This window comes from Hydra vulgaris, chromosome 04, assembly GCF_038396675.1.
Source record: "Hydra vulgaris chromosome 04, alternate assembly HydraT2T_AEP".
NCBI classification, from domain to species: Eukaryota; Metazoa; Cnidaria; class Hydrozoa; order Anthoathecata; family Hydridae; genus Hydra; species Hydra vulgaris.
In genome coordinates, this window is record NC_088923.1 from 31,060,365 (window position 1) to 31,078,278 (window position 17,914).

A 17,914-nucleotide genomic window follows, 5' to 3' on the forward strand; every position below is an offset into this window, starting at 1 on the left:
TTATTTGCTGACCTGATGCTGACCTCCAAAAGATTAATGTAGGCAAATTATTGCCGATCTCATTTTTCCTAATTCTGAGGTTTGAAATAGTTCTGCCTTATCCTTGGGAGAGGTAATAAGATCAGTCCCATGAATGAGAGATGAAATGTTGACTTACCTTTGTTAACCACACTGTTTAATATTTTCCAAAAGTCTCTAAAGCCTAACTTTTGAGATAAGGTATGAAATTTAGTGTACTGAGAATAATGGAGCTTAGTATCTGACAGCACCTTTTTACATCAATTTCTTGCAATAATAAATAGTCATTTGTTCTCAAGAGAGTTGTTCTTTCGAAAGATGCAAAAAAGCTGTACAATATTCCAAATCTCATCAAAATTAGTTCATATCTTGACCCTCCTCCATTGATACGAAATTTCTGACTTTTTGCAACAGAAAATTGGCTCAAAAAATTACAATATTTTTCACTTTATTACAAATTGAACAATATTGAGTAGGAATTTTAATGTTTTTATAGAACAATAAAAGATGCAGGATATAATTTCATGTCTAACATCTTTTTTTGATGCATTTTTTTCTCATAGTATGCGTTTTAATATACATTTTGATATTTATTTATAATATTTTTAATAGATGACAGGAATAGTGAAAAATGAACTTCAGAATAGTGTCAAATATCTTAAAAAGGCCTAATGTCGCAAAAAAAAGGAATAGTGTCGCAAATAGTAAAAATGGAATAGTATTGCAAATAGTTAATTTCAGCAATTGCTTGCTCTTTTTGCTTATCTTTATAGCATACGGCTTTTACAGAAAATAAAAAAGAAAAATAAAGAATAATGAAAGAAAAGACTGCTATTAAACCCCAAACCCTCAGTCGATGTACCGGCACTCCTTTGCGGCAGCAGGCTATAAGATTGTCTGTGTGTGTACTGAAGCCCCCAGCAGCAGGCTATTTTCATATGACATCAGACATGTTATCTAAATACACATTTGTAGTTATTTTTTTATATTTATAGTCATTTTTTTATTATTGTTACTATTTATTTAACTCCTTTAGGATATTATTCCTTTCTTTTATTTTTGACATTATTCATTAAATTCATTTGCGACTCTATTCCTTTTTTTTGTTTTCTACACTATTCATTCAATTCATTTGCGACACTAATCCTTTTTTTTGTTTTTGACACTATTCATTAAATTCATTTGCAATATTATTCCTTATTCTGTTGTTTGACAATCAATAATGTGAGAATTTGCGACGCTGTTCCTTTTTTACATTTTCGACAATCAAATTTGCAACAATCAAAATTTTGCAACACTGTCCGCCACACCTTTTTAATTATTTCAATTTTAATACTTTCTTTTTTAGAGATTATAATGACAGATTTAACAAAAATATCTTCTCAAATGGCAACAGATCAAAGTTGGGCTTTGGTCAGCCAGCAGATTTGCTTGAAAATGTACTTCCAACAGAATTAGATAGAAAAGACACAATTAAGGCCCATGTTTTCAAAATGTATGCAACAAAGTTTAATCTGAATACCAGCTGCCAGAACGTATAAGAACCCAAAGTGTCCAAATCTCAATGAGTTTAAAAGTGTTCAATTATTGTTTAAATCCCAATGATCTCTTAGACTACTTTAAAAATAAGAAAGTTTCACAAAGAAATTTCTAGTTTGTTTGAAGTTTTGATAATGAGAAAGTCCCCAGGATAGAGATTTTATTGGAAATCAGCAATCTATTTGAAAAACAACCATAAATAGTACAGTGGATAAAGAGGCTACAAGAAAACAACAGCAGAAAGAATCAACTAAGAAAGCTGAAGACAATAGGGGTGTAAAAGAACAACAAAAGCGAGAATCGCAGTTTAAGGAAGATAGCAGTACTACAAGTCTGGATATTAGTTCAGATTCAGACTTTCAGAATAAACCAAGTAAATCAACCTCAGCCTAAAGTTTTGCAGTGTTGTAGAAGTTGCTTTAAAGAATCAAGGAAGAGATATTCGACAGATAGCAAAAGCAAAGGTGCATAATTTGATCTCTGATAGAGCAACTGCTTCCATTGTTGATGCCGCTCTTCATATATACAAGATTCCAAAAATAGTTGACAAATCAAAAGTTCACAGAGCTGTTAATGTAATGTTAGAAGAAGACAATGCAGTACTATTTGTGGTGTGTTGCATAATTGATTACAATAGTCGAAAAGATCAATTAAAGAAACATGTTACAATAGTTTCACTCAGTTTGAAGAGGAACATGTTACAATAGTCCACTCAGTTCAGTACAATAGTTTCTGGGTCATGTATCACCAACTGATTGTAAAGCTATAACTGTTTCTAAATATCTTGTCCAGTTTCTAAAAAAAAATACACTGAAAAACAAAATAAAGCTTTGACATGTAATGGCACTAACACAAATGTTGGAGTAGAAGGGAGAAATAACCATTTGATTGAAGTAAGCATTGGGCCTACTTTACAAAGGAATATTTGCCTTCTGAATGTGAATGAGTTGCCATTAAAGCACATCATCATTGAGTTGGATGGTCCATCAACAGGTGCTAACACTTTTGCTGGACCTATTGGCAAGTTATTACCAAATGTCTTGAATTATCTTATCATCAAATACAAATGTTTTGATCATTCTCACCCTCTATCTAAAATGTCTGATTTATCAACAGACCAGAAGAACATGTGGAGAATTACATCAGCGCTCATTTCTGGGTAATTGCTCCTATGTGGTTTACTGTGAAAAATTATGAGCTTGGGATTAATGATCCTCAAAATCTGTTTTTCCTAATGCAAAGTTAATAGAAGATGAAGCTGCTAAGAAGATTGTAGCAGTGCTTTCAATTGAACACTTTTTATGCCTGTCCAGAAAATATTCTGCTAGCTGAACTCAATGGAGGAGGGACAACATATGAACTGATTTTGATGAAATTTGGAATATAGCTATGTGTACTCCATTGTGGTAAATTAAGAATTTTGGACCAGACATTTTCAAAATAAAGTTTTTATGAACCACCTTAGATTTACAATATTATTTTTTATGATAATAAATTTGTATAGATTTACAATTACAATACTAATATTAATATTTTTGTGATAACAAATTTGTAAATTATAGTTTTTTATTTAATAAATTTTTGACCAAACATTTTTTAAATAAATTTTTTTTTTTAATGTTAATTCACCTCCCAAACTGCCAATTTTTATAGACTTTATGGTACAATGACAAGTTATAAAGTTATCCAGTTTGCAAATAAATAATTTGTAAAATTTTGTTAACAATTGGAAATAGACTTTCAGATAAATTTTGTTGAAACTTAATAGTTTGAGCTATACAGGCTGACACCGATACTCTATTTGAGAATTAAATTTGGGTTGCTTTTATGACCAGACTTTGATAGAAATAAATGTTATTATGTTATTACCATGTCAATGTTATTACTTCAATTGTTATATATTGCTGCACTCATTATGAGTGTTATATTGTGCTGTTTTGGCTTTGGCTTGTTGTTTTAGGTTGATTAAGCTTAACAAATGCAGTTAATATTCTTTTTTTCCATGTATATTAAATATTGAAATTTGAGCCTTGTACTAGGATATTTTATGTTGTTAGCCACTGCACTAAACACAGGTTTGTTTTGTAACAGACTAATTTGTTTAATGATACAGTTTAGTTATAAACTTTTCAAATTCATTTTCAAATTTATTTTGAAAATTAAAGTTCTCAACTTATTTGGTTTTGTTGAAATTTTGTGTTGACATTGTGTATTTTATGCACACTTTATTACACACTTTTTGTACTTTATGACATCAACAAATTTAAATAGTAAATTAAAAATAATTTTTTTGGTTAATTCACCTCCCCAAGGCTGAGAAAGCCACTACAGATGAGGACACTACTTAATTGTGGTTATAACCCTCTCTCAACTCTGAAACACGAACTTTGACGAACAAGGCCGCTGCGCAGTGAAACAAGTTGAGCACGGTACTACTAGGGACGTGGTGGGAATTGAACTCAGAACTAAATAGAAAAAATGTTTTTTTTTATATAGAATTAATGGTAATGTCCAAGAGTACAATAAAAAAGGGTAACAATACTTAAGTATTATTACAAGGATAGTAATACATAGAAGTAATAATATGGCTTCTATGAAAGCCATATTGTTTTTCTATTGTACTTTTAGATCTCAGTTTAATAAGAGTGGTGTTAAAAGTTCAACCATTGGATGAATGTAATAATATGTAAAAAATTTATTGTAGTTGTTTGTTAATGTTAATTTTTTTAACATCGTGTATTTCTTTCTTCATATTTTGTATTTGTTAATAGACAGTTGATGATCTAGATCGAGGTTGGGTTTTGTGCACAAATGAACAGAAAAGCAAACTTAATGATTTACAAGAAAGAAACTTGCGTAAAGAGGTTAACTATTTACAAATTTAAGATCACAAAACACAAAATTGCTGATTAATCATATTTAAGATCACAAAACACAAAATTGCTGATTAATCATATTTAGCTTGCAATTCTAGTTTTTGCAAATGACTTCAAAATTGAAATTTTACGGTTACACCCATTATCTGCCATGCAAAGCTAACTATCCAAAAGACAACTCCACTGTATTGATGGCATCTGGTAATAGAGAGTTTAATATCAGAGTGAAAACTGAAGATGTAAGTATCTTTGAACTGAAGATTGTAAGTATCCTGTTTTTTTAACGAAATATTTTGGTATAGATAAACAAAGTAAAAAATTAAAAATCTTTTTTAGCAATTTTAACAAAAAGAATTTGAACTTTTTGAATTTAAATTAGAAAAAAACCAGAATATGATATAATCAAAAGATAAAAAATATTAAAATTTAAGAAAATTAAGAAAACTTTATTTTCAATCAATTTTTAGAAAAAAGTAATGGAAGGAAGTTTTGTTATTCAAAAGATCAGATCTTGGAGATTATCATCCACGGTAAGTTTTTGCAGGTTTTTTTTTTTTATTTTTGCTATTAAATAAACTTGATAGTTTGTTGTTCAATTTTTTTTTGCTTGTTTTGTAGTTTCTTTTGCAATACTCTTAGCATAATTTACAATTTGTTGTTGTTAACACATTAAAAGCCACACATTGCAGGGATGATTGTGTTATTATCAACCAAAAGAAAATTGTCTTATATGATCAATATACATTAAAATCATGTGTAATTCAACCATTATTGTCTTAACTTTAGTTATATATAACATCACTTACTAAATATGTGCAAGTAAAATTTTTAATAGATGGCAAGTCTGAATGTTTGAAGATTTTTTTAAAAATGTATCTTCAATCAATTAACAAATGAAAGAAGCAATTCAAACAAATAATTTTCCGAAAGAAAAAAAAACTTTTACATATAATTGTGCTGCAATATGTTTGTATTAAAAAATGTTGTATTAAAAAATTGAATGATGAGTCCAAGATGGCTGCATAATATGAGATATATTTTCGTAAATAAAAATGGTAGAGAAGCCTTTTTGTTGTCTATTAGCTTAGGCTTGTTGTGTTCATTTCTTAAATAAAATTAGAAAATAAGTTTACACTTGATTAAAGCAAAGCAAATAATTTACACAATAAAATAAACTATATCTAGAGATATTAACATTATAGTAGATATTTATAAAAGTTTCATGCAATTGCATGCAACTAAGCCAGTTAGATAAAGCAACAATTACCAAAAAATTTAAAGAAATTAAATCACGTTTTAATTGGGAAAACCTTCAAACAAAAATTATCAAAAATCTTTAAGTAATTAAATCAAGATGAATGATATTTTCACTGTAACAACATAAAAACAGGGTCAGAAAAAAAAATTTTGACCTTAGATACTTTCAGGTTGGTAGTTAGGTTGACCTTCTTTATTGTTTTTTATTTATGAAGGTGGTTTTAAGGTTTTGTTGGCTATCTTAAATGCCAAAATCTTTTTCTTTTTTTTTTTCTTTATAATTCACCTCCCCACGGCCAAGAAGGCCACTACAGATGAGGAGGCTACTTTTGGTTATAACCCTCTCCCAACTCTATAACTCCGAAACACAAACCTTGACAAACAAGGTCACTGCGTGGAGAAACAAGTTGTGTGCGGTACTACCAGGGACTTTGTAGGAATCCTAAAAAATATATTCTTAAATACCTTAAATATTTCAAATTTCTTAATGATGACAGTTAGTCATTATTCAATAATGACAGATGTCAATTAATGGTCAAATATCTAATGACAGATATTCAACTTTTTTAAAAAAATACTTAAATACAACAGTATGCAATAGCATTTTGTGCAAACTGTTTTTTACAGGTTATAACTTACAGGATATAACTGCAGTTGACTGTCAAGCTATAGAGTTTAAATAAGCTACTTGTAGGGCTCAGGTAAGGCTGGTGTGCTTCTAGTTTGTTGGCTGAAATGTAGAAGGCAAGGATGCAAGCTAGTATGCAGTATCTAGTTAAATCTTTGCAATGCAATGTATGAAACTAAAATCCCAAATAATTGAAAGTTAGATGTTAAAGACTTATATTGGAAGGGTAGAAGCACTAAAATTTGGTTTATGTTGACTAAAATTAGTTGACCGGATAATAAAAATTTAGAAATATTTTTTGCCAACAAAATAAGAAGATATTTATTAAAAGATTATTAAAATTATTGGAAAAAAGAGAATGGTAATTAATTTGGTAATTGATGACCTTAAAAAAGCTTTTTACAGAATACTTGAATGTATGTTGGGCTATGTGATATTTTTGAAGAATGGCTGTAATAATAGATGGAAAATTTCACAACAGCAATCAAAAAAAGGCTTATAGTTTTAAAGTTAAAGTTAAAGTAAGTTGTGTCTCAAATTTTACCGCTCATTCTTTTGCTTCATGTTAGAGTCTAAGTTTTTTAATTTCAGTGATACAATTGAATTAGTTGTTGGAGTCAACAATTGTCAGAAACCGCTCAATATAATGACCGTATAATCATCAGAAACTGCGTAATATAATAACTGTTGACTTTGATTTTTGTTTAATAAAGTTTTTTTCTTATCAAAATAAAAAACTTAAAACTTATAGAAAACTGTAAAACAGATTTTCCCAAATGTTCAAAAGTTTATATTTCCAATTATAAAAAGTAGCAAAATATATAAAGCAGTTACTTCAACAGTTACTTCAACAGTTACTTCAACAGTTACTTCAACAGTTACTTTAACAGTTACTTCAACAGTTACTTCAACAGTTACTTCAACAGTTACTTCAACAGTTTCGGTAGAAACAAGTTCAACGATTCATCAAAAGAATTTTTTAGTCAACTGTAAGCAAAACTTTTCAGCTCTATCAAAGTTTTTATGTATTTTCTAAAAGTTTATTTGTAATATTTCATATTAATAATATAAATGAAATTATAACATGATATTATAAATTAATATATATTTTAAAGTAATTTAAACTAAAAAAAAAATCACATTTTAGAAAAACTTATGAAAATTTGACAAGCTTCACTTTTTTTTTTTTTTTTTTAATTTTTATTTTCATTTCGTCATTTTTTTTTGTTTCATTTTTTATAGAGTTATTTATAATAAATAATAAGTAATTTTATATTATTTATATATAAAATTAATATAAAATAATAATAAACATTTTAATTATATATTTACAGTATTTGTTGTTATAAAATATTATTTTTCTTTATAATTTTGAGTTGCTATATCTAACTATATTTGAAATTTAAATTATATTGAATGATTAAAGTACAACTTATATTAAATGATTTAAATAACAACTTTTATTTAGCCAGATAGCGAAAAAAAAGAAAACCTCCAATTTTCATTTGAATACTTGTTTAAGAAAGGTGATATCAGATGGATCAATGTTGAGAGTACTCAGGTTGGTCATTTAAACTGTAATTAAACTATAAGAAGTTTTTCTCATTATATAAATAAATAAGCAATTAGGAAGTAAAATTTTATTTATATATATGTGTGTGTGTGTGTGTGTGTGTGTGTGTGTGTGTGTGTGTGTGTGTGTGTGTGTGTGTGTGTGTGTGTGTGTACAGTATCGGACAAAACGAGTGCAACCAAATAATGCTAATTTAGTTTCTTTATATAAAAGTGCTGCATTTTTTCAATTTAGAGAAATAACTATGTAACTGTTTAGAGACAAAGTTCTTCAAGTTTTATTCATCACAAAGTTCATTATTTGTACACGAAAATTAATAAATTAATCAAAAGTATTAAAAAAAGTTGATTTCCTTCTGGAAAAGACAAGTGCAACTCGACAAAATGTTGACCAAGCTGTATTTCGCTATCAATATTTCGTGGCGAATCCTTTGTTGTCAATCACAGCCTTGCATCTTTGAGGCATAGATTCGATCAGATGATCAATGAAACTTTGTGGAATCGCTGCCCAGGCCTTTTGGATTTGTTCAAACAGTTGATCCTTATTACGAACACCTTCACGGTTAATTCTGCGGTTGACGATCTCCCACAGGTTCTCGTTAGGGTTGAGATCCGGAGATTGAGGCAGCCAATCCATCACCGATAGGTGGTTGTCTTGAAACCACTGCTTGACTACTTTTGCAGTGTGTTTCGGATCGTTGTCTTGCTGAAAAACCCATTTTATTGGCATATTTCATTCAGCATGAGGTAACATAACATCTTTCAGGATATTTTTATACATGAAACGGTCCATTCCATCGTTTCAATGTATTGGACCTAGACCGTTAGCAGAAAAACACCCCTAGACCATTACATTGCCTCCACCATGCTTCACGGTCTTATGGCAGTAACGTAAATTGAGGCGTTTTCCGGCCGGTCGACGTATGCCGCAAATGTCATCGCTCCCAATAATGTTGAACTTCGATTTATCACTGAACAGGACAGTTCGCCATTTCTGAACATTCCAGTCAATATGAGATGTAGCAAACAAGAGTCTTTTCTTCTGGTTTTTTAGTGAAATCAGCAGTTTCTTTGCAGGGCGTCGAGAATACAATCCGGCTTCAACAGCACCTTGTCTGATTGTTCGGTCCGATACAGGCAGCTCTAATTGCTTTTGTATCTTGACTGATGATATCCAGGGATCCTTCTTGACGGATCTGACGATTATAGAATCCTCTCTAGAAGTAGTGAAACCCGGTCTTCCACCTTTGTTATCTGCTGCCAACTTCCCCGTAGAACGATATTTGGAACATAGTCTTGATGCGGTCCATTTTTTCACGCGATCTTTATCACAAATACTTTTTTGTGACATTCCACTTACATAATCGCCAATAATTTTCTTTCTTAGTTCCAATCCAAGACTGCACTTGAAGTCATAAAAATAATAAAAATAAATATTCATGCTTCTCAAGGCTTACAGTGTTACATTTACCTTGTGATGATACAATAATGCTCTGTGGAACACAACGTCTTGGTTGGATGTGGACTGTATTGATGTAATGAAACACTTGTTGTATTTCACTTCTTGTATTGATGTTCTTCGATAAAACACTTTGATAAAACTCACTTCGATTAACTGTCTTGATAATACTGGCTGATTGACTTCCATATACTGACTGAATTACATGTCGATTTACATGTCTCTTATATAGTATGTGTGAACCTGTTCTGGAAGATTCTAGATGCTTCTTTTTGATGCTTCTGGATGCTTCTGAATATTTCTGGATGCTTCCAGATGCTTCTTCTGGAATCTTCTGGAAGCTTCTGCATGCTTCTGGAAACTTCTGGAAACTTCCTTTAATTATTAAAAAACTTCCGTGATGTTGACACGGACCAGACTTAAGAAAATTAAACAAACCAAAAAAGTTGCACTTGTTTTGTCCGCTGCAAAATGGCACTTGTCAACGAAATTCTGCCTGTGTGCTGTCACCTCTCATCTGATTGCTCATGTCATGGCATGTTATGACTCCAGACTCCTGAACTGTTTGCTGTGGTAGTATAGTTCGTTTCGTTTTTAAGACATGTTAAATTAGGAACACTTTTTAGGATTGTTCGATGTTGGTTGCAAATGTTTTGTCCAATACTGTATATATGTATATGTCTTAGTATGTATATGTATATATATATGTATATATCTTAATACATTAAAATGAAATTAATTTGAAAAACTAATAATTGAAATTTATATCAAAATATATTTAAAAAATTATAAAAAATGGGAATAATTTTCAAACCATTAAAAAAATTAAATCCATAAAAGCTAAATACACAAACATCGACTCCCTATTAAATAAACGCCATGAGCTCAAACAAATTGTAAACAATTTGAAACTTAAAATTATTTTTTAACAGAAACTCTGCCTAAAAATAAAAAAATTGAAGTTAATGATCTCGAGTTTGCTATTAAAAATTACTTACTACATACAAATCACAGCAATAGTTCTTGCCGAAGAGGTTTAGCAATATTTATACATAGCAAACAAAAGTCATCTCTAATAAACCTAGATATATTTCCATCTGAATTGCTCAGTTGTGAAATTACAACAAAAACTTCCAAGTTATTGTTAAGTTTATATTACAGATCACCAAATAGTAAAAATGAAAACATTAACTGCATAAATCAACACATTGCCAAACTCTCAAACAAATATCCAAACATTCTTCTTATTGGAGATCAGCTAGCAAAATCCAAAACAACCTATTACAAATGCCTCTAAATCAATTAAATTTACTAAATATATTTGTGATTCTTTTTTAACCCAACGTATTTCAAAAGCAACACACATCAGACAAAATCAAAATCCTTTTACAATTGACCTCTTATTTACTTCTGATGAAAACATGATTTCCTTTTTAACTCATCTAGCATCCATTGGCTAAAGTCATCATCAACTACTTTACTTTACTGTGTCAAATGAATCTATTGTAAATATATCGCCATACCATGCAAAACATTTATACACAAAAAGGGAACTATGACAAAATTAATGAAAACCTTGCAAATATTAAACTGTCCAACATTTAACTCAGACCAAATATGGAGTATCTTTTTCAATAAACTTAAAACTAGTATCAACAATAATATACCAACATCTAACTTTAAAAATATAAAACGTTCAAAATGGATTGACTTTCAAATGATCAATTAACTTAAACTTAAATGAGAGAAATATCGTCAATATATATTGAACAGAAATAAAGAAACATATAATGAGTACCACATTTCACGAAACAAGACAAAAGCAGCGTGCAGAAACGCAATTGAATTTGAAAAAAAACTTGCTAGAGACATAGACCAAAATCCAAAAGCATTTTACTTGTGTGTCAAATTAAAAGGAAAAAACAAAAAAGCATTCCATGACATCCAATATAATAATGTTGTTACAACTACTGATCTAGATAAAGCGCATCTATTCAATAGTTATTTTGCTAATACTTTTTCAAACAAAAAAACAACAGCAATACCGCCATTTGACCAAACATTTAAAAATGTAAATCCACTATCAAACAATATTGATTTAAGTTCAGAAATTATCGAAACATACCTCAAAAGTCTAAACTCATTTAAATCACCAGGCCCTGGTGAATTACACCCAATAATATTTAAGAAAACTTGCTTTCAAATGTCTAAACATCTACTATTTTTAACAAAGTCCTTGAGAGTGGGTCAATACCCCAAATATGGAAAGACGTAACAATTACACCCATATTCAAAAAAGGAGACAGATCAAAAGCACTTTATTATAGACCTATCAGTATCACTTCAGTTATACTGATAGGCCTATGAACAGTACTTCAATAAAAATCTTTGAAAAAATTATAAAAAATCATATTATGACACACCTGATTAACATTAACTTATTACCATACCAATATGGGTTTCATCCAGATCATTCCTGCTTAACTAACCTTTTAACTGATATTAATTATTGGACATCATCACTTGATAATAATATTCCTATCGACAACATTTATCTTGATTTTGAAAAAGCCTTTGACAAAATTCCACATAAATTTCTTATTTCTAAACTTTATAGCTTATGGTATAAATGGATCAATACTAAATTAGATTGAAAAATTTTTGAAAAACCGTAGACAAAGAGTTGTTGTTAATGGTAATTACTCAAATTGGGTACCCGTTAAAAGTGGAATTCCTCAAGGCTCTGTCTTTTCAGCATTACTTTTTATTATATATGTCAACAGTATTCCTGAAGTAATCAAATTAAAAGTTGCTCTTTTTGATGAAACCAAAATCTTTCATTCTATTGAAAATACTCAATCTGCGCAAGAATTACAAATGATATCGGCGCTCTTGTTACATGGTCTCAAAAATGGGGAATGAAATTTAACATTAATAAATGTTCTGCAATGCACTTAGGACACAACAATAAATCCCATATGTGATCCAGAAAAAAATATAAGAGTAAACATAAAAACAAATTGCAAACAAGATTTAGGTGATTCGAACTTATTATTTTCCAAACACATAACTTTTCAAGTCAACAAAAGCCACACAAATAATAGGAATAATAAAAAGAACATTTACATCATATTCAGATTTATTATCCTTCAAAAAACTATTTTCAGCTCTAGTCTGCCCTCACCTAGAATACTGTGGATCAATCTGTAACCCTAGACCTCTCAAAGACAAATGGCAAATAGAAAATGTGTTAAGAAGAGCTTCGAAATGAATCAATGGATTATATGATCTACCGTATGAACAAAGGTTGTTGGCGTTAAATATGACAACTGTGAAATACAGGCTACTTCGTGCCTGTATTTTACAGTGCGTATTCAAAAATAACAATAGTAATAGAAGTCTTTTTGAAATAGATAGCCAATTTATTACTCGTGGTCATGTATATAAACTAAAAAAACAATCTTCATGATTAAATTTACGTATGAACTTTTTTCCTTTAAGAATAATAAATAAATGGAACTCTCTTCCTTATGACATTGTATCAGCATTTTCTCTGAAAACGTTTAAGCTGCTTCTAGACAAACATCTAAAAAATGAATGGCTTCTCTACGACTAATCCACATTTTATTTTTTATTAGTTATACAAACTCTGTAATTGTCAAGTATTATATAACTAGGTTGACATGCAGTTTATGCTTACACAATTTATTGTAAAACCTTTATATTAAAAAAATATATATATCCACTGCCATGTAAATATTACAATAAAAATTGAACAGTTTTTTTTAATGACCTTTTAGTGTTATGTATAAATACTTACAAATGAACAATTTTCTCATTTTCTATAATTATTTATAGGCAGTGATGATGAGTATGGTCATGCAAGGAATAGTAGATGAAATTTTAAGAGAACAAAGTGGTAAAGGAATTCGAAAAGTAAATTTATATATTTTCTTATAGCCTTCTTACTTATTGCATAAATAAGTTTATTTATATTTAAGTTAATATTTAGAAAGGTGAAGAAGATACTGAGTCTTCTATTGGTTCATCAGATGCAGTTAAAAAAGCAGTTAACCATTCGGAGGTACTCTTATGTCTACAAATTTGTAATTATGTCTGAATCAGCAGCATACAAAACATTTTCTTTTATCAAAAAAAAAAGACAACAATCTACATTTCAAAATGATACATTCATAATACAACAACAGTCATAATAATAATTATACATTCATAATACAACAACAGTCATAATAATAATTATACATTCATAATACAACAACAGTCATCATCATACATACAATAGTCATGATGATATTAATTAGGAGTTAAGTAGAATCTTTTTTTATGCATAAAAGTTTAGTCTATATATACTGTAAGATGTTATATACATCTAAAATGGGCTTATGGCTATATTAATTGATGCACACTCTGCAGCATCTATGGCTAAATCGTTTAATAAGTGTACCTTAGATCTTTTGTACCTTTTTTGTACCTTAGATCTTTTATAGTGGAGCCACTAGTCATGAAAATCATAGACTTCATGGAAGTATCATGGAACTTTATTTGTTCGTGGAAAAAGTGCTGAAGCAAAAAAACTGTGTTATGTATAAAATATATTGTCTTTACTATTTAGAGTAAACTATAAATAATTATTAGTGAAAAGTATATAAAGTATAAAAATTTTATTAATGATTAGCTAAAAGATTTTCAAAATGTCTGTAGACAAAGAACTATGCACATGTAGATTCAGTTTAAGTAAAAGGGAATTGGTGCAGTATTCAGGCATAGCTTGGGTAAGAAATATTTGAGAAAAGCTGAATAAACTAATAGTAATAGTGTTTTTGACAAACAATCAATGAAAATAAAAAAAACATAGCTCGTTAGAAGCATTTTTAAAGGTTCTATCAAAGGTATCAAATGTACATGTTCCCATTAGCAGTATTATCGCAGAAAGAGTGTTGGCTCTAAAGTTGTTGTATTTTTGAGTTAGTTGCTTTCGTTCTATTGGTTTGAGTAAGTTGTTTAAAGTTACATTTAATGATAGTGAAATTGTTAAAAAATTTAAGTTTGGAGAATGTATCCCTAATTTAAAATCAATATTTAGGTTTGAAATTTTTTAAATTCCAAATTCTTACAACTTAACCGCAGAATTAAGCATAGCATTTATATAGTTACTGACTGCCAATGAATGCCAACTACCAACTGGAATCCTAACGATCAATGTTCAAAGCCATAATAATACAGAGTTAAAATTGTTTCCTAATATTAGAAGTTTTAGATTGCGGTGATTCACAGTGCATTTGTTTTGGGGTTGATTAATATAAGGGAACTAATAAAAAGGTCCAATGCTGCAAAGCTTTCATGGTTCACCTGCTAGAAAGTCTATATAAAAAAAAACAGTTGCTATAAGTTTCCATTAAGGTGATTTTAAACTAATATTTTAAAATCATTTTTTCATTAAAAGACATTAAAAATATACAATATAGATATTAAAAATCTGAAAAGCTTTTTGGGTTTTTAATATCTATTTTCTATATATGGCTTACAATCTTTCTAAATATTAAAACTCTATAATTGTCCTTGTTGTATCAAAAAAGGAAAAATATTTGTTAGCTAATCAAATTAACCATGATACACTTCAAATTAACCATGATACACTTCAAAGATCTTTTGATAAATATTTTTGCTCTTACCATCTGCAAATTTTTTTTTAATTATGTTTTAATACTATATTAAATACATATTCCATATTTTTTTTTAATCTTTTTAAACATCTTTGCTTCCAACAAGGGTGCAAGCAACCACTAATTAGAGTTAGAAGTTACCTGAGAGAAAAGATGGAGGTTGTAGAGCAAGATAACGATTGACAGATGACTTGAAGGATTGCAAATTATATGAATCAGGAAAGCAAGATAAAGGAAGCGAATTTCAAAGAACTGATGTTCGAGGAAAAAAACTTGAGGAATACGAGTTTTTGGAGCACTTAGGAGCAGTCACAGAAAAAGGATGAGACTTAATTGAATGACGAGTAATACAAGAATAAATTTTAGTAGATGGCACAAGAGACGCTAGCTCTTTAGAGCAATGCCCATTATAGTATTTGCAGAAAAGAGAAAGAGAAGCAACATTACAATGATGTGATAATGGTTGGAGGTTGGCTGCAAGAGCAGGTCTGACTATGTTTACAATGCGTTTTTGCACCTTGTCTAAAATAGAAAGGGCATCATTAGAAGATCTGCCCCAGATATGGCAACAGTATTCCATACAAGGCTGGATTTGAGATTTATAGAGATAGAGAATAGAATCCGGAGTAAGAAAGTGTCAAGCTCAATAAAGAGATGCAACCTTAGCAGATGCTAATTTTGCAACGGATTTAATATATGGTTTTCAAGAAAGATCGGAAGTAAGAGTTATTCTTAGAAGATGAAGGTTAGATGATTCATCGAGTACATTATCATTCATAAATATAGGAAGATCTAAATTATTGCGATAACGATTGGCTGAAAAAAATTGGGTTTTATCTGAATTAAAGTTCACCAGTCACTGTGACCCCCATGCTGTAGTAGAAGTGAGATCCTTTTCAAGTTCAAAAGCCTCCTCCAAGCAATCAGAGAATGTTGACTTCTTATCATGACAAGAATAAATGGTAGTATCATCAGCAAACAATGCCACCTTAGATGTGAGAATATCTGAAAGATTGTTAATGTAAATTAAAAAGAGTATAGGGCCAAGGATAGAACCTTGAGAACCCCTGAAGTTACAGAATAAGAAAAGTGCTGTCCATCGAGGGCAACTTTTATAATATGATTGGAAAGAAAGGATTCAATAATCTTAAAGATGTTACCAGATACACCATAAGAAGAAAGCTTATGGAGAATATCAGCATTCCAAACTTTATCAAAAGCTTTAGAAATGTCAAGAGCGATTGCCTTAACCTCTCCACCTTTATCTAATGCACGATTAAACCTATTGTTTATTACTGTTAGCAAATCAGCTGTAGAATGAGAAGATCAAAATCCATATTGATGATCAGAAAGTAAATTATTAGATTCTAGATAAGAGATTAAGTGTTTGTTAATTAAAGATTCAAAAACCTTGCTTATGATAGGAAACCTATTGTTTATTACTGTTAGCAAATCAGCTGTAGAATGAGAAGATCAAAATCCATATTGATGATCAGAAAGTAAATTATTAGATTCTAGATAAGAGATTAAGTGTTTGTTAATTAAAGATTCAAAAACCTTGCTTATGATAGGAAGAAGACTAATGGGACGGTAGTTTGACAAATCAGATCGCTTTCCAGAATTTTTGAAAATAGAGATAAAAGATGCCGCTTTCCAGCAGGCTGGAAAACAAGATAAGCACTTGTTGAATAGTTTTGAAAGTATAGACGACAGCTCCGGAGAACACTTCTACATGGCTTTAACAGGTATGTTGTCCAGACCACAAGCTGTAGAAAAGTCTAAGCAGGAAATCACTTTAGATACAGAAGCTGGAGTGATATGAATGTCAAGCAATTGATCAACCTGTTTGACGGCTATATCAGGTAAAATGCAACTAGTGGAATCAAGAGACGATATTGATGAAAAGTTCTTAGCAAACAATTCAGCTTTGTCTTTAGGAGAGGTGACAAAGTCTTAACCATACAAGAGAGGTGGAATTATAGATTTGCCCTATTGATACTATTAAAAATTCTCCAGAAGTCACGAGAGCCTAATTTTTGTGATAAAGTACAAGATTTCATTTCAATAAAGGCCTTTGGCGTTAGACAAAACCTTTTTACAATGATTTGTAGCAGTAATAAACAGACGTCTGTTTTCTGGAGAATTGTTTTGTTGATAGATATGAAAGTATTGGTTGGTAATTGCAGCAGTAAATGTGAGGAAAACCATGGAGAAGAGTGACGCTTGACCTGAAATCGTCGATTGGGAATAAAAGATTCCATGCCAGCCTGAATCCACGAAGTTATGTAAGAAGCACATTTGTCGACAGGAATACGAAAGATTTCTACCTAAGGGCCATCACAAAGAAAGTCACGGAAAGAATCCCAGTCAGCTTTACTGTAGTTGTAAGAGGTACGATGATAGGGGGATTCAGATGATGAAGAAGAATGAGATAATAGTTTTAGAGAGATCAAACCATGATCAGAATGAATGTTCTATAGTATGTGTTTTGCAGAAAAACAATAATTTTTTGAGTTTTTATTTTAATTTTACATGATAGAAATAGAGAAAAAAAAGGAAAACATTGCAAAGAGAACAGCTATAAAACAAATTATACGTTATGATGTATAAATATGTTTTGTTATATTTTTGTTGAATTTTAAAGTCATAAAGTTTCAGAAAATTTTTGGAGTCTAATCCCAGGATTTCAGGATCAACTTTTGTTCTGGGCATAATTTTGAGACATTATTTACGTTTAGACATTATTATTCAAAAAAGTGTGTGTATAATGTCACTTCACACATATTTTGAATATATCATTTATTTACTCAAATATATATTTCAAACTGTTATTTCAACAGAAAAAAAAAACTCATATAAGTATTATAGTAACTAAAGATAA

At 30.0% G+C, this 17,914-nt stretch overlaps 1 protein-coding gene across 1 annotated transcript in view; it reads left to right on the forward strand.

Annotated features, from left to right (window-relative positions):
* Positions 1-17,914, forward strand: part of LOC100214521 (sorting nexin-17) — a 53,853-nt gene that overhangs the window by 33,728 nt on the left and 2,211 nt on the right. Inside the window, exons 8-13 of the mRNA XM_065796052.1 lie at positions 4,329-4,421; positions 4,532-4,672; positions 4,901-4,963; positions 7,787-7,879; positions 13,208-13,285; positions 13,362-13,433. Of these exons, the coding sequence (XP_065652124.1) occupies positions 4,329-4,421; positions 4,532-4,672; positions 4,901-4,963; positions 7,787-7,879; positions 13,208-13,285; positions 13,362-13,433 (540 nt within the window). The remainder of the gene's footprint in view (positions 1-4,328; positions 4,422-4,531; positions 4,673-4,900; positions 4,964-7,786; positions 7,880-13,207; positions 13,286-13,361; positions 13,434-17,914) is intronic.